Source organism: Pyxicephalus adspersus, chromosome 12, assembly GCF_032062135.1.
Source record: "Pyxicephalus adspersus chromosome 12, UCB_Pads_2.0, whole genome shotgun sequence".
NCBI classification, from domain to species: domain Eukaryota; kingdom Metazoa; phylum Chordata; class Amphibia; order Anura; family Pyxicephalidae; genus Pyxicephalus; species Pyxicephalus adspersus.
In genome coordinates this window covers 46022292-46039883 of record NC_092869.1, presented here as the reverse complement: position 1 = coordinate 46039883, position 17592 = coordinate 46022292, and the positions used below count along the sequence as shown (strand labels likewise).

The 17592-nt window shown below is 43.5% G+C and overlaps 2 protein-coding genes across 4 annotated transcripts in view; both read left to right on the top strand.

Moving 5' to 3' along the window:
• Positions 1-10753, top strand: part of TRIP11 (thyroid hormone receptor interactor 11) — a 39462-nt gene extending 28709 nt beyond the window's left edge. For all 3 annotated transcript variants that reach the window (XM_072428196.1, XM_072428195.1, XM_072428198.1), the window contains 5 exons: positions 1921-2002; positions 3430-3544; positions 3777-3902; positions 4466-4607; positions 6406-10753. In XM_072428196.1, the coding sequence (XP_072284297.1) occupies positions 1921-2002; positions 3430-3544; positions 3777-3902; positions 4466-4607; positions 6406-6617 (677 nt within the window). In that variant the 3' untranslated portion in view covers positions 6618-10753. The remainder of the gene's footprint in view (positions 1-1920; positions 2003-3429; positions 3545-3776; positions 3903-4465; positions 4608-6405) is intronic.
• Positions 6644-17592, top strand: part of FBLN5 (fibulin 5) — a 44350-nt gene continuing 33401 nt past the window's right edge. Inside the window, exons 1-3 of the mRNA XM_072428199.1 lie at positions 6644-7565; positions 10775-10926; positions 15951-16124. Coding sequence (XP_072284300.1) covers positions 10796-10926; positions 15951-16124 — 305 coding nt within the window. The 5' untranslated portion in view covers positions 6644-7565; positions 10775-10795. The remainder of the gene's footprint in view (positions 7566-10774; positions 10927-15950; positions 16125-17592) is intronic.

Below are 17592 nucleotides of genomic sequence, written 5' to 3'. Positions count from 1 at the left end.
ACCCCACCACCACCTTTCTGCGTAGAGGGCCACGAGAAAATTTTGGTGGTCTGCAGCTGTAGCCGGTGCGCCCCGAGGTCAAGTGAAGGACCCCACTGGGGGGGGGGGGCGCACCGGCAAGAGCCGGGGACCATGTACCCATACGAATGGCAGGCTCAGGAAAGTGGGCGGGTTGTGTCTGGCAACCCCGCCCATTCCCATTGCAGGCTCAGACCTGTGATGGGAGAGTGGGCGGGTTCTGGCATTATGACATCATTCGGGGGGAAGTTTCTTTCCCTTTGAGTGACACCCGGCTCCCCGCCCATGCGAGGCCCGAAGCCGGTAAACTTAGTGTTCCGAAAAGGTTGGCGAGGACACCACGGGCCTGCTCATCTGACACCCTCCACAATCTTCTTTCTTTATAACACTTCCAGACCATCTTACTGGACTTGCCCCCATGACACCTGCAGTCCTCATATTAGACCTTGCAAAAATTGTGGGATGAAGCTGTAGGTGGGTGGTGGCCCCTGTATTGGGACCCAACTTTTTAGTAACCACTAAAAAACAGCCGGGTGGTTACTGAAAAGTGGGGGACCGTGGTCACCCTACAGCAGCAATACCTGAACAAGGACCATCTTGGCAGAATGGTGAAAGTTGCAGATTTAGACAACTTTTGAAGTCGGAATGTGCTGTCTGGATGAGGTGTGGCCTTTGTCACACATCATACATATGTGCTTCAGGGAGCCTTTCTTCTCTTCCAGTCATTGTGTATCGGAGGTGCACCCTATGAAAAGGGAGCTGTCCCCCATCAGCCAAATCGGTTGGTTTAGCAGGTAGATAAACCGTATCGGCGGTGAGAAATCACAAGACCGTCCGTATCACCCATAAATGTCATGTTTGTTAGTGAAGGTTGGCGTCACTACATCTCTCACTTTGTACATCATCACCCCTGTTTATGATTGAGCTGTTTCTTCTGTACATCCCCTCGGTGGTGGTACCCCCTCACACACCACCGCCTGGATCCAGACTTCGACATATATGGACTTCTTGTATATCTTTTTATTTTTCCTCCACAAGCTTCTCACGCCTTGGTGCTGAACCCACCGGGGGATATTTAAGGTCGTTTAGTAATCAGCCAAACATTCCATTTCTGGCAGAAAATTATCAAGATATAGTATGAAAACAATGGAGACCTCCTGGCCCGTCTGCAGGAATGAAAATATTTCAGTCTCTGGGTTTTCTGCACAATAAACATTCGCGTTCATACACATAGGCCATAATAATAGGCCATAAAACTTTCTTTCATTCGTCACGTTTTGATCACAGTCCATGGTGCTGATTTACTCATTTCCATGAATTTTGTATTTTCCTCCATGGTTTGTTCCTGAAGCTGATTTATAATACATTTTTTAATTTTAGTTGGGGAGTGGATGAGAAGAAAAATTCTTTATTTTTTGACCCTATGTGGCAGAATTTATAGATTGTTCGTGTGATACCCATACACAAAAAATAGGGTGCAGCTATCTTTGGGACCAGGAGGCACTGAAAACGGTGAAACACCTAAAACATTCTCACTCTTTACACTTTATTACATTTGTGTTTTTTTGTGTGTCCCAATTTTCATAGAATTCACATTATTTTGTTCCTCTGTGTGAGGGATGCAAAAAACCCAACAGAGGCTGTAACACTTTACTCATATTCCTGCCAGGGCTGACAACACTGAGATTTCAGTGCGGCACAAGCCCTGCGTTGTCATCCAGGATACCAAGAGCCGATTAGAATTCTTCTTTATAGATCTTCTTTATCTTAGGATGCAGCTTCAAGGAGACTCTTCTGTTCCTCTAAACTTGTGATTGATGCCCTGCATACCCACATTCATGTTACCACTATTACCTCTTTGAGCTCAGTGACTGACGTTAAGCTTGCTTTTCTCTGTTTTAGCTGATCTGAAGCAGGAGATGCTGGAAGATGCTCAGAATAAACTCATGAATCTGCTGAACAGCACCGAGGGGAAGGTGGACAAGTAAGTGACTCTCTGCAATGTTGAGACCTGTGCTTATATTCTACATGGTACAGACACATTCACCTTGCCCAGTGAGAGTGTCTATTCCTTGTGGATCAGCCCCTTGGATAAAATTTTACCCATTTTACCTTAATAATAATATTTGGAGATACAATTGGTTGTAGGAATAATGTATGTTATATATTGCAGCAGAAGTCAAAAGTAATCTGTGTGTTCCTGCTGCCTGTGTACTTCTTCAATGCCTCCAGGTGCCACTAGAGGGAGCTCCTGAGTTGATGGGCTTCTTTATCGACCTGGTAATGTGCCCCTTACCAATTCGTAAGAGCTCCCACTAGTGCTGGATGGGAGTACTACCATTTTGTACGTGAAGCAGAAGCTTGGAGGCTGCAGGCTATATTGTTCTTCAACATGCAGAGATAAAAAGATAAAAAAAATACCTTTCTGTCATTAGGGACCAGCAGCTTCCATCTGAAGAGTCTCAGGGATTGTATACAGCTTGAATGAACAGCATGTGTTCCTTGTGATTCACTTATATCTGTGAACCCCCCTGCCTCCATAATTGTAATATGTTGTCATTGTCAGAAGGTAGGGTAGCAGGTTGTAAGTCTTGACCACCGAGTGTGGGGAACTCCGAAAACAATAACCCCCCCTTCCCTCAGCTGTGATGATAAACTTTCTTCATCCCCTGGAAGTTTTTATATTTTACACACACAACCCCTTTAAGCCTCGTGTGTATCTCCCTGTCCTCCAGCCTCCTGTATCTTGTTTGACGTCTTCATCTCCATCCTGGGATCAGAGAGAAGCAAAATGTCAAACATGTTGATAGCCTGGGGCTGCCAGCGATTGCTTCCACATGTGCGGCCTCGGTTTGTTGTAAACGGTCTGCAGAGCCGAATCCTCCCTGCAAAACAAAAATTATTTACTGGGAATTGTCAGCTACTCGCTGTGTATGATGGGGAGGGGGAAGGCTTCCAGTAGATATTGATGCTGGAATGGCTGTAGTGTGCGGGGGTAAGGAAAGTTTGTTGCTGTATATTACTACACATTATCCCTATCGGGTTTCCTGGTTTATGTTCACCATATTCCACATGGGTTGTTTCTTCATTCACCCTAACACAACTGCAAAACAATATATCCTAAAAGTCAAATCGAAAGCCTGGGGTTTCACCATGACTGATCTCTGCTTGTGAAAATAGCTAAGCAGGTGGTATAAATGAAATGAGGGCTCATTAATGTCAGAGGAGGCCAATCACATTGATGGGACTGGAAATAGGTTGGGGCAATGTTCCTGGCTTAAAGTGACCCTTTCCTGTGCACATGTAAACGTCCTATAATGTTTCTCTTGTCCTGATGCACTCAGTGAACATTGGCCACCTAGAAATATTTTACTGGCAGCATCACCTGAACTTTTTTTTTTTCATTTTTAGACTCTTAATGAGAAATCTGTTTGTTGGGCACTTCCACACCCCAAAAAACAAACGTCACGAGGTCCTGCGTTTAATGGGCAGCATTCTCGGACTTAAGAAGAATGAGGTGGATGAGGTGAGTATCTTCAGAATCTTCTGTACAATAAGGGGGGATATTTTAGAATAAAGGCGATCAGAGGTGACTCTGTTACCTGATCAGTAAGACGGAGGAAAGGTGGGGGGACCCTGAGGTAGGCTGAGCGTGGGCATTAGTCCCAGTTGGGTAGGCTGACCATGTCAGGGAAAATAAGAGCCTGGGATGTTTGTTGCCTCTTCTGATATTCCTCTTCGGTGCTTTGTTCTTGCAGCTGTTGGTGGAAGAAAACCGCGGTGTAACAAGGTGGGTGACTGGCTGGCTTGGAGGAGGATCCCCTAATACCAAAAGTGTCCCCAACACTCCGCAGAGACCATCACATTTATCCATGCTGAACAATGTAAGTGTTGGTGTATATTTGTATTTTTTATGGTCCAGAAAACATTTCACTGAACTCTATTCACAAAATTTAAATTGGAGGAATTACCCTGCACCCTCGCCCAGTTTTAGCACTGCAGTTTCCATCAATTTATTTTATATTCAAAATTTACTAAATCCCCTAGGGGTTGCAGGATGAATTTATTGTGTACGGCCGGGTGAACACCCCGACATGCCAGACTTTCCAAACTGTCCCATGTAGGAGGCCGCATGCCTGGGACAAGGAAGGTGGAAGGCTTCCCTTGCAGGGAGTTTTCAGGCGCTGTGTCTGTTTTCCTGACAGTAGCAACTTCTACGGCTCCTTTATTCACACAGCAGTTACAGCTGGGAATTGCCTTCAGTTTTTGGGGACTGGTAGGAGGAGAGGATGTGCCATGTGTACCTATTTTCAGTTTGTGTAGAGTACACCCTGCACCTGTATTTGCTCAGCCATGATCTCTTCTCTGGGTTTATTTGCTGTTGTTGTGTACTATTAGCTAAACAATCATGTAACAACATTTTTTTTTTGTTTTATATTTGCCGCAGTCATTTTCAGAGTTGTTTGTCAAGTTCCTTGAAACAGAATCTCTGCCGAAACCACCTGCACTCAGGATGACCATGCACGACATGGCGCCCCTTGGCGCTTCTAGCGGGACTCAGAGCACCAGCGGATCTGCAGCACTTCCTGGTAAGTGATTGTTATTTTATAAGACAAGTGCAGCACTACAGAGCCAGCAGCTGCCTATGTAATACACAGATATGGATGTCTAGGGGGTTTACATGTAATGTGTGCTGATCATAGGATCTGTATGCAGTATGACAGACAACAATCAGTGTATTTATCTCCTGAGAATGACTTATTTGTAGCAGCATTACTGTCAGACCTGAACTGATTAATAGAACAAATAGTCCCAGTTGTCAGACCAGGGGGCAATAATTGCTTCCAGAGATTAAAAGCCACAAGAGGTCTTCATTCCCCGACTCTGCCGTCTTCCCTGACATATTCCCTTACAGGGAAGAAACCAAGAAACCATCTCTGCTCAATGTCTAGTTTGTCATTAATTATATAGTTAAATGGGAAAGGAATACTTTAGCTATAGCTACAGAAGGTTATGCTCATCTGCTGGCCATCTCACACCTGTCAAATGGGCTGCCTACCATGGGCCCTTGTATTTATTTCAGGGCCCCTGATGTTTAATACAGACTGGTCACCAGTGATCTGGTGCAGAATAGGTGTCTGCCGCTAAGGGGTTCCCAGTACGACCCAACCTAGCCTTCTGCTGCTCACTCTGATTTTTTCAGCTTTTTTAATAACATTTTTCCAATTAATTGGGTGCATTACAGAATGGAAGATTGTTTAATTGGCTGCATCATGTCATTGAATATTAGACAGTATTTATATAGCGCCAACATATTATGCAGAGCTGTACAAAGTCCATAGTCATGTCACTAGCTGTCCCTCGAAGAAGCTCACTATCTAATGTCCTTAGCATAGTCATATGTCATTACCAGTCTAAGGTCAATTTTGTGGGGAAGCCAATTACCCTAACTGTATGTTTTTGGAATGTAAGAGGAAACCGGAGTACCCGGAGGAAACCCACACAAACACAGGTAGAACCTGCAAACTCCATGCAGATAGTGTCCTGGCTGAGATTTGAACCTGGGACCCAGCGCAGCTAAGGCCAGAGTGCTAACTACTGAGCCACCGTGCTGCCAATGGTATTATTTTGAACTGGAGATGTAAGCAGTTAATATTGCAGCCCTGTAGTATCCCCCGCAGGTTTCTTGTCCTGCATTGACGCTGAAAAGATTCCTCTAAACTTTGGATGATCTCCAACAGAGCCGTCTGCCTGTCTGACCTTCTCCGCTCAGCCCCGGGGACCGGTCGGGTTGTCTTCTTTGTAATCTGAAGCGGAGAACACCTGTATATTATCAGCAATCTGAACTCTTATGGCAGGAGAGACATTTCAATGAAACCAGCACTGAGAGAAACATGAGGCTGCCATTGCCACCTCCCTTTCTGCAATTTCTCTTAGTTTGATGATCTGGTGGCTTTGAAACATTTTAGGTCCTTTTTAAGGCAGCTATAGAATTCTGTAAAATATTTGCAGCCATCTTATTGGCTGCTGGTGGCTGGAAGGGTCCACAAGCACTTCTACAAGTAATTACATTTTCAGTTTGATCTCTGTGAAGTCCTTATGGATCCTAGGCCCAGGCACCTTGACCTTTGTATTCAGCTGCTTAAGTTTCTATTTACCACCATTAGCTTTTGGTGGATTCAATGTGTCCAAAGTAAAATTGGTGATGCTGGCCATCAGACTTAGGACATCTAGTGGCAGAAAAAGCAAATAATAGGGACATCTCTGTATTGCTGGTGAACGTTGAAGCTGGTTATTGTTTTTTGTCTATTTATAGTTTTATTAAGTTTTATTCAATATTTGGCTGCTCTAACCTTTTTGATCTGACTGTACATTTTTGTGTTTTAGGTTCTGGCCCAAGCAGACGGCAGGATTCCAACCCCTTCTTGGCTCCTCGTTCAGCAGCTGTCCCCCTCATCTCCACAGCATCCATGGGAGGGGGCAACTCGGGCCATCTTCTCATGAAGCCCATATCAGACTCCTTGCCCACCTTCACCCCTCTACCTGTTTCCTCGGATGCCAGCGCCGGAGCAGTACTGAAAGACCTCCTGAAGCAATAACGCGGTGTCGATCCACCACGGGACATTGTAGCACTTTATAAAGAAGACACACTATTGTACATACCAGCCAAAGAGGCCTTTTGTAAAATCCTAGCTTTATTTAAAAAAAAAAACAGCTGAGCTGCCGGCAGAAATATCCGGATATTTAAACTGGAATGAGGAGCGAATGTTCTGATTGGACGCTTTAATCAATTCCCAGCTTTTAGATGTTGTACAGGCAGGTTGAGATCTTTTATTTAAAGTCCGTTATGTTCTGGGGGAGAGTCACCTTCCTCTGCCAAATATCTGCACCTATCAGTGTTCTCATTCAGAGTTGAGGAACCAGCGACCTGCAGTGACGTCCTGCTCTGCACAATATGGGGGGACTCTGCCTGGAAGACCGGCATGGTATCTGGAAAGTAGGAGCTCGCACAATGATATCAAAGTTTGATTCATCCTTTAGTCACTGAGAGGAGCGCTGCTAAACTACTGTAAAATACAAACCTCAGTATATTGCTGAGGGGGCCACCTTGTGGCAGAGGTGTGTTTTACTTACCGCTGCCTGTGTTATAACTTCTAAAACAATCCTCAAATCACAAAGTTATGTTATGTGAAGGAGCCGAGAGCACAGCGCCAGCTGCAAGTAATTCCATGCAGCCTGTTTGTTCTAAGTTTGTGTTTCTTTTATTCCATGGTAGAAAAATGCATTATTGCTCTTATATATAGCTCAACAATAATTCTCTGTTTCTACCAGAGTAATTGTAAATTGTAATTCTCCTATTCCTCCTCGAGGACACGAAGGTCATATCAAATCTGAAGTTTAAATTATAGGGCACCATCATGGTGTCTGTGGAAAGCTGCATTTTATGAAATGAGTTCTTACCAGCGATGGACTGATTCTGGCTGATTCCATAACGGTTCCCTAAAATAATTCCACTTTCCCACACAGTGAATGTTCATAGAATACAGGTTGGTCTGGGAGATTCTCTTTGGTTGAGATTATTTTTCACTGATGTTGGGAAACAAGTCACTACAGCCAATCAGATAACATAATATAAGGAAGTCGCTGCATGGTGCAACCAGCAGGAAGTCCCGCCCTGATCTGTAATCTTGCCATTTGGGAAAGGTCAGCGGTGTATAAGTGCCACTCAAAAACTTTGTTATTAAATACTGGGAAATAATTGCAGCACTCCGGCATGAAGAGAAGACGTTTTATTTGGTTTTGATTTTAGTTTATTTTAAGTGTGTGCAAAACGGTTCTTCGGGAATGTAAAAAAACCTTCGCAGATGGAGGTGGTGCAGATTTACAGCTTTTAAGTCTGCATGGGAGCTTTGTGAAGTCTGAGCCCCAGTTTGAAATCGTCTCACTTGCCATTGATAGGTGATCAGGTATAAACAACAAGAAAGAAGTTTATTCGATCAATGCACTGAAATCATTTGTGATTGGTCTAAAGCACAAGTGACCAATCACAAATCAGATGGCTCCTTAATTGGCATATAGGAAGAAATATTTGCACTCAATCAGTTGGGTTGGTTCATAATTCCTTCTAATGTTCCGGACTTGTTTCCGCTGTTCAGTTATTGATTGATATTGATGTACACCAAGGCACCAATTGCTGCCTTTCCAGCAATTGGTAAAACCAATCTGCAAAAGCAGAACGTCCACCCTTAAATATAACGACTAAAGTCCTGAAATATATAAATATATACATACACTGTGTTCTCCCCAGACCTTTTCAGCAACCACCCGACTGGTTTTGGTTGGGTCAAAACACCACCGCCGGCCTACAGGTTCTTCCCACCCAGCCCAGAAAAAAACTCTGGGGAAAATTTTAAATATAATGTTAAACAAAAGATGTGACAAAGTATCAAACATTCTCCTTGTGCACCTAAGAGGATCAGATTTGCTCAGTTCAGTGTTCAGCAAAGTCATGTTATCTCTTCATTAAAGTGGAACTAAGCAAAAAATTAAAAAAAAAAATCACACTTTTAATTCCGCAGATCCCTCAGTGGCGCTGGTCCTTCCCACGATCCAGTCCCGCGTCGCCCTGGAGCAGAGGAAGCATTCCTCTGTCTCCTCTTCCGTCGTCTTTCTAGGTCACCCGATCAGTGACATAGCCACTGTCAAGGGGAAAAAAAAAATAACTGATCTCCCTGCGCATGTGTGAGATTGGCATCTCTTTCCCCTTGGTGGAAGTATGCCGCGTTCTGTGCGTGTCTGAGATTAGGGCTTGTGCAGAAGGAGCAGCCAGAGCCTCCTGGGCTGCGTGACGTAGGTATCTCGGGAGCAGATACAATTAAAAATGTTGAGTTTAGGTACGCTTTAATAGAAGGTATCACTCCGGGTCCCCTAACCCTGGTCATCCCATTCCTTTCTCCCAAATTTTGTTTAGAAATTCCTACAGAACAAAACACCTCCATTGAATTACTGCTACACAATTGTCTGCACAAGGCATTCGTAAGACTAGGTACACACGTGCAATAGTTCTCATCCGAAAATTGGCTCAGGGCCGATATCGGAAGAGAATCTTGCATGTGTACAGTGCTTATCGTCCGAATGACTGTCCTGGCGGATCCATTTACGATGAACTATCGTAATGAAAGTGAAGGGGAGAGAGCACAGGGGGGTGCCGCTCCGTCATTTTCCCCTCTCAATAGAGCATAATGGTCCTGTATGTACAAATCTCTTACATGCATCGTGCATGTGTTGGAAAAGTTCATAAAGGATCCTTTCCAATGACAATTATTGCACGTGTGTACATAGCCTAAGTTAGACATCAGCTCAATTCTAAAGCTAACCATTTATAAATGGGGCATTTTTATTGTGTGCTTGTGTTATTGTTCAGCCAGAAGGGAACCGCCACCAGCCAATTGGATCACTTAACTCTCCGAGTGTTTCTTATCAGCCTGTGCTCTGATTGGCTGGCAGTGTTAGTAATGAAATTATAATATTAGGAAATTTCCATCAACACAGAAAATAGCTTTTCTTTTTTTTCCTCCTCCATGTTTGTTCGTGGTGTATCTGCTTCGTGTGATATTCGATACTCAGTCACGTCTCTCGTTTGCCTCGTATTGCCAGGACATTTGTTGTATATTGGATTGTTTATTTCATGTCATCACTTCAGTTATATTGCTTAATTAAATCCGAGCTTTCATCATCATAGTGATAGTTCACAATACACAACCACCTGAGGAGTTCTTGCAGTAAAGAAAATGGCAGCTGGTATTTAAATAATATTATTATTAATAGGATTTATATGGCGCCAACATGTTACGTAGCGCTGTACATTCAATAGGGATTAGTTTGATATATCTGAGATTTATAGTTAATGTTTCTTTATAGCAGCGTGTTGGCTGTCTAATTTATTAAAGTTATCTAAGTTAAAAAACAAGTGTAATATATTAAATCTTATCAGTACTTGGAGGGGGTAGCTGCAGTAGTTTCCCATTACAAGAACATTTTCTGCAACTACAGACACATACCTATTTATTCTGACAAATCGAATGTGCATGTCTGTTCCTATGCATGGAACTGAAATCTCAAATAATGATTTTAAATCTCAAATAATGATTTTAGGTCTCGGCAGTTCCTTTCTGTGTTATGGTGAAGAGGAAACGTTTTGTAGTTTTTGTACTCTATGGATGATATTGTTGCAATATATTACAGTTTTGGCTTATCTGCTCTTATTCACTGCAGCCAGATATGGTTGCCCTCATTCATACTGATCGGTGGTGGTGAATCTCCACTCTACTTGCTATATGAGGCTTTCGTATAACGGTGTTTGGGCTCCCCATGTGGCAGGGGTCAGAGAGATGGGCTCAGGCTTCACAAAGCTGTCCTGTGACGGATCATTTCTGGGCTGTACATCACCAAACTAGCGCCTTCTATAGGCAGAGATTCCTAGAGAACCCCTTTAATCTGAGATTCTTTTTTAATGCCTTTACCACTAATATCAGCGTGACTGCAGATGGGAGTTCTCTGCCACTACAATGCATCGCCTTGTTTACTGTAGACAGCAGAAAATTTGGACCTTTTGGGTTTTCTACGCTCTCTGCTTATGTATATTGGTAATTTGTTATATAGCTGGGAAATATTATCATTACAGGGCTACCATGTCAATATTATGTATAGAAATAAATCTAAATTAATTCTGTCATCCTTGTGGTGTTTGTACTAGAAGAATGCAGTGAGCTCATCAATGATCCATTGGTTATCCAGCAAGAAATCCGATCCTGTGAATGCCTGGGACGCCATTAAATGTTTCTCAGCCAGGGTTCCTCCAGGGGGCGCTAGGGATTCCTTGAGCAATAAGCAGTTTGCCCCTCTCAGGTCAGTATAAGTGACACCAATAATCTTTTTGGCTATCTGTAAGGGTAACATTCTTCCCACTGACCACCACACTAATATACTGTGATCTGTAGATTTAGTAATTATAGGAGGGGTTCCCTGAAGACCTGAAAGTTATTTTAGAGTTCCCCATGGTAAAAAAAAATGTGAAAAGCTGCTCTAAAAGGTAGAAAATACTTTTGGCCTTTCTTCTAGTAACACCCACCCACAATGACCCTCCAATACTCTTACACCTACTGGGACATCACACCTCCAACATGACTCAAATAATAACTGCCCTTCACCTTCCCTTTCTGATTACAGACATTGTGGGGTTATCACATCCTCCATTCCAGAGACGACACCCTGCTGTTCTATCTCTGATTTCTCCCACCACAAGGACATCACATCTCCACCATGACATAAGGTAGAAGATTCGTGTCCTCTATTCTCCCTTTTTTGATTACACTCAGTGCGGGGATATCACACCTTCCATTCCATAGACAATATTACAATTTCACCCACCACCAGCATATCATATCCTTCAACATCAATCTCTGTAAGGTAATACATGTTCTTCTCCTGAACTTCATCTTATTGATTACACCCAATCTGGTATTAAATACTCAATGTCTGACATTCTCTCCCTCCTGATTGCACCCATCTCCATGATATCACAGCACCAATGTGACCTTCCAGAAAGAGAATACTTCTGGCTTGGTAACTTCTAATTACACTGAGATAGAACAATGATATCACAATAGGGAATACTCTGCTTCCCTCTACCTTCCTGATTACATTCACCATTGGGTTATCTCATCCTCCAGAAGGTAGAGAATAATTTGCTTGGGGCTTTCTCTATCTTTTTGATTACATTCACCAATGTGGTATCAAACCACCAACATGTTCCATGAGTAAGAAAATATTCCTTGTCTAACATTCTGATTGCACCCATCACCAAGATATCGCAGCACCAATGTGGCCTTCCAGAAAGAAGAGAATACTCTGCACCTGTCCACATTCACCATTGGGTTATCTCACAATTCCAACATGACCCTCCGAATGTAGGGAATACTTTGCTCCTGTCCTGGTATCTTTTCTAATTACACCGACTACTTGGATATTACTCCTTTGGACAATTCAATCCAAAATGTAGAGAATGCTCTGCTTCTGTCTACTTTCCTGATTACTATTCCCCATTGGGTTATCTTATTCCCCAATATTATTCCCTGTGGGGTTCTCATCCTCCAACATGACCCTCGGAAGGTAGAGAATACTCTGCTTCTGTCCAGTCTACATTCACCATTGGGTTATCTTATTCACCAATAATATTCCTCATTGGGTTATCTCGTCCTCCAACATGACCCTGGGAAGGTAGAGAATACTCTGCTCCTGTCCAGTCTACATTCACCATTGGGTTATCTTATTCCCCATTGGGTTATCTCAACCTCCACCATGACCCTCGGAAAGTAGAGAATACTCTGCTCCTGTCCGGTCCACATTCACCATTGGATTATCTTATTCCCCAATATTATTCCCCATTGGGTTATCTAATCCTAAAACATGACCCTTGGAAGGTAGAGAATACTCTGCTCCTGTCCTTCTCTCTCTCTTACTGAACTTCCCACAGGTATATTGCACCATCCCAGCTGCCCCGGGGCAGGTTAAGGTGAGCTCACAGAGCATGGGGTAAGTTTAGTGTAAGGGTGCGGTATACAGAAGGTTATGTTAAGAGGTTTGGATGAAAGAAATGTAGACAAACCGCTACATTCACAGTTGAAATACATGATTGTGGACTGTTCAGCCTGCCAAAAATGTTGTAACTCTGTTCAGCCATTTTTCCAGTTCAGACATCCGTGTCAGGCAGCACAGCCAAAGTGTGACCTCATTTTACTCTATTACAGTTAAAGCAATACATCAAGCACCGACCTGGCCTGTGATTGGATAGTGCAGGAGGAGCAGCTCACTGATGAGGTTACCCTGTGCATACTTGACCTATGAGGTCGCTCCCTATACCTCTGTACAAGGTCCTCATCCTGACTGGCTTACATTACCCCCATTTTCTCTCCCAGGTTGAATCTACAGAAAGGCAACTAATTGTACTGTTTACAAAATTAAGTTATAATTTGGTAATTGGGGTATTTATATCGGCCCAATGGGGGGGTTAGCTGTACAGTGCTCACATTGTAGTTTCATTTTAATGAATGCACAGCATATGGTGGATTTACCCCTTGATTTGCGCTTCTCCAATACTAACCACTCATCTTTCCTTCTGCCATCATCGCCACTTCTTATGCATCCAAGATGCAGAGCGAGCACAATGTTTTCAATGTGTTGGGTGGTAGAAGGATGCAGTAGGGTGAGCTGAGCTGCTGAGTAACTTTTGGAAGGGGGTAGTAGGGTCATCTAAGCTGATGGGTCACTGTTGGAAGGGAGGAGCAGGGTGAGCTAAGCTGCGGAGTCATTTTGGGGGTAGTAGGGTGATCTGAGCTGAGAAGTCACTCTTGGAAGATGGAAGTAGGGTGAGCAGTGCTGATGAGCAACTTTTAGAAGGTGAAGCAGGGTAAGCCGAACTGCTGGGTGTTGACAGCAGACTAACCTGAGCTGCTGTAAGGGGTGAACAGGGTGAGCTGAGCTGCTAAGGTGCTGGTCCGGGGGGGGGGGGTGAAGAGCAGAGTGAAGTAAGCTGATGGGTCACTGTTGAAAGGGTTAGAACAATGAGCTAGGTTGCCCACACCTGCTGAAATATTAGGTTAGAGGATTTTTGTATTTCCATTGGGATTTTTGGGAATAATTTGCACCACAGTGCCTGCAGCTACAGCGGTCTGTAGTTATTTTGAAGCCCACTTACTGCTTGCTGGAGCATGTCATTTCATGAATTCCCAATGCTTGAGCGCAGCTTCACTTCCAGCCAATTGTTTGACGTTACAATAATGTTATGAAGCCGATTCCCCCCTACATGTGCTGTGTATTAGCCCGTCGTCCCAGGTTATTTGGTATTACATGTTTATGGGGGTAATAATTACAGCAATTATTGTTCAGTCTAATAAATCAAAGGCTAATAACACAAAACGGAACAGACATCGCAAAGCTCACATCATCTGAAAAGCATGCGTGGAGGCACCGGGAAAGGAGAATGGGGGGCTCAAAGAGGAAGAGTCACCGCAACAATGAGCGGATTATCCAGGTATGACCCCCGTGTAAAATCTCTCCTGACCCTCATGGGCTTCTCATGCTGTACCCCTATGGCTGCTGTACTCCTGGCAGTGTGACTGTTTTCTGAGATTCTGTGTTCAGGTATCCTGTCTCTTGACACATGCCTAAACCAAAAAAAAAAAGTGCATTGTGCTTGAAACGTGTGACTGCTGTGTATGTTGTGAAAGCAAAGGTGTTCGCATAGGTCACAAGTTCTGCTGCACTTCGCAGCACCTCTGATACTTGTGTGTTGGGGCACCATTCAGAGTAAATGGCACTGTATAGCGGACTGGTGAAACGCGTTAGAACAACATATGAATGGTAAGGGGTTTTAGGGGTTATAAAAACCCAGCTTCATCGTGTCGCTGTGATTTAGAAGTATGGCACTGTATAGAGGAGTGGTGAAATGCGTTGGAGTCATTAGGAGTAAATGGCACTATATGGTGGTGTGGTGAAATGCGTTAGCATCGGTGAAACGGGTTGGCGTCATTAAGCATAAATGGCACTGTATGGTTGAGTGGTGAAACGTGTTGATATCATTTAGATTAAATGGCACTGTATGGCGGACTGGTGAAATGCATTGGTGTGTTCCAGAATAAATGGCACTATGTGGCGGCGTGGTAAAATGCGTTAGCATCTGTGAAACGTGTTGGCGTCATTCAGCATAACTGGCACTGTATGGTAGAGTGGTGAAATGCGTTGGTGTCATTCAGAATAAATGGCACTATGTGGCGGCGTGGCGAAATGCGTTAGCATCTGTGAAACGTGTTGGCGTCATTCAGCATAAATGGCACTGTATGGTGGAGTGGTGAAATGCGTTGGTGTCATTCAGAATAAATGGCACTATGTGGTGGCGTGGTGAAATGCGTTAGCATCTGTGAAACGTGTTGGCGTCATTCAGCATAAATGGCACTGTATGGTGGAGTGGTGAAACGCGTTAGAACAGCATATGAATGTGAGGGGTTATATAAACCTGGCTTCACCGTGTCGCTGTGATTTAGAAGGGTTTTGTGCAGAATTTAAATCTAGAATTGGATCTTATGATGTGTATGTGGCTGTAAATGTATATCCATTTAAAACTTAATCGCCATATTTAATTCCTCATTATAACCATGAAGTTTTTTTTTCTTTTTTCATTTCAATCCCATGTCTGTACTCTAGGAACCCCTGACCCATAATGCAGGAGAGGGACCTCAGACACGCCCCCTACAGGCCCCAATAACACAAGCCTAATATTAAAATTGTAAAAACTAGGAAATTCCTCTCAGACACAAACATACCATGTGATGTAAATATATTGGTAACATTTCATCAATGTATCAGGTGAGGTTACACACCACAGGATCACTGAATCAGGTGCAGTATATTACGCATCGTATGATAGGCTCATTCCTCTATCATTCTGCACTTTCCTATCACCAATGCTGCACAACCGCCTGTGGCCTTGTGCTGCTTCTTCCTCCCCCAGTATGAGCTCTGCTTTTACAGGGACTACAAACAGCTAAAATTTAGAACTTCCAAAAATGATGCAATAATTTGTATACTTTGTATCAGCCTTAAAAATAAATCTGTATAAAATGTTACAGGTTCTCTCTGTATTCTCTTCATGTCTCTTTCTGATCCCATTGCTTCGCTGCAGGCGGTGGGTCACTTGCAGTTAAGGGGTTAAGTTGTTCAGCCCCCCCCCCCCTTCTCCGCTTGGCAGTCACCCCAAGATTGTTGTGAGGAGTCTGGCCAGTGGGTGAACTGGCTAATCACAACCATCTGTGGGGCCCCTATTTGCATTGTTTAGCATACTCTGAAAATGTTCATATTTTGCATTCCTCTTGCAGTTGGTCTGATGCAGAGATCCAGCCAGAGGCTAAGCTGAACCAGGTGCCTCCCCAGCCTGCACTCCAGTGTGCACAGCCCCAGTGGAAGCTTTCCTCCCTCCATCATCCTCTACACAGACCCAGCCTCAGCCGCCTCCAGCCTGGGAACCCAGAGCAGAAAATGCTGAAATTCAGGTACCAAATTCTGCTGCTTATTTGTCCCCCCATAGCAGGCAGCTCATAGGGGACACTGGGGGGGCAATGCAGGTTACCTTATTCTGGATCAACAATTACAAGATTGGGAAGATCCCAATGGACTTTTTTACATGTGCAATTCATTTTATATCAGGATGTGGTTTGGTTTTAGTTGACTTTATAAAATATTACATTTTGCAGGAGTTCTCTGCGGGGGGTACAATACTTCAGACTTCACTTCATATATTATTATTATTATTATTATTATTAAATAGGATTTATATAGCGCCAACATATTACGCAGCGCTGTACATTAAATAGGGGTTGCAAATGCCTGACAGACTAATACAGACAGTATATATAAAGTACGAATGATTCCTTTTAGGAAATGGAGATATTCATCATTGTTAGCAGCAGCTTTGCATTTTTCTACTTTGTTCCCTAAAATTATTATTTGCATGCCAGCAGTGATGACCCATTTGTGAGAGATAGCATTGTGATGAGTGAGGAGCTGTGGGATGAAGGTAGGAGAGGTGCTGCCCACTCACATGCAGAATTTGCAAACCCTAAACCGTGCTTGGGAGCATGGAAATCTGCACCATGCAGCAATTGTCATCTTCACATTTTAATTAAGAGATTTGTAATACATATACAAACATGGCAAGCAAGGGGAAAATTGTAATAGCCTTTCCAGGCTCCTAAAGTATCCATGCTGCACAGGTGGGATTTATTGTTGTATCCATCAGTCTGAATGGCTAATCTGAGCGATATAAAACCAATATATATGATATGTATGGTACCAAAAGGTATAAATATTGGAGAGAGTGAGAGCTTTCCATAGACAGCTGGAGAGGAGTGCAGATTGGTGTGCAGGGCTGTCAGTGAATGTTTGGAGAATCAGAAGTAAACAGGAAGCAAACATTGCCAGTGAGATTATCTACAGACAGACAGTGATCAAACTAACAGGCCAGGGACTACAACTCCCACTCTGCATGAGGCCCAGTACAAAGGTCAGCTTGGGAGGCGCAGACAACCAAATATTCTGGGTGTCAGTCTGGGGGATGTATTGAAAATGTGCATATTAGATATGAAAACTGGAAATATTAATAATTGGGAAAATGGGAGAACGAGCAGCCAATGAGGAATCCAACCATTAACTGACAGATCAAACAATCTACTGATTTGTATTGTATTGGATCTTTATAATGTTTCCTTCTCTCTCTCTCTCCTTCTCTCTTCTCTCTCCTCTCTCTCTCTCCTTCTCTCTCTCTCTCTCCTTCTCTCTCTCTCTCTCCTCTCTCTCTCTCCTTCTCTCTCCTTCTCTCTCTCTCTCTCCTCTCTCTCTCTCCTTCTCTCTCTCTCTCTCCTCTCTCTCTCCTTCTCTCTCTCTCTCCTTCTCTCTCCTTCTCTCTCTCTCTCCTTCTCTCTCTCTCTCCTTCTCTCTCTCCTTCTCTCTCTCTCCTTCTCT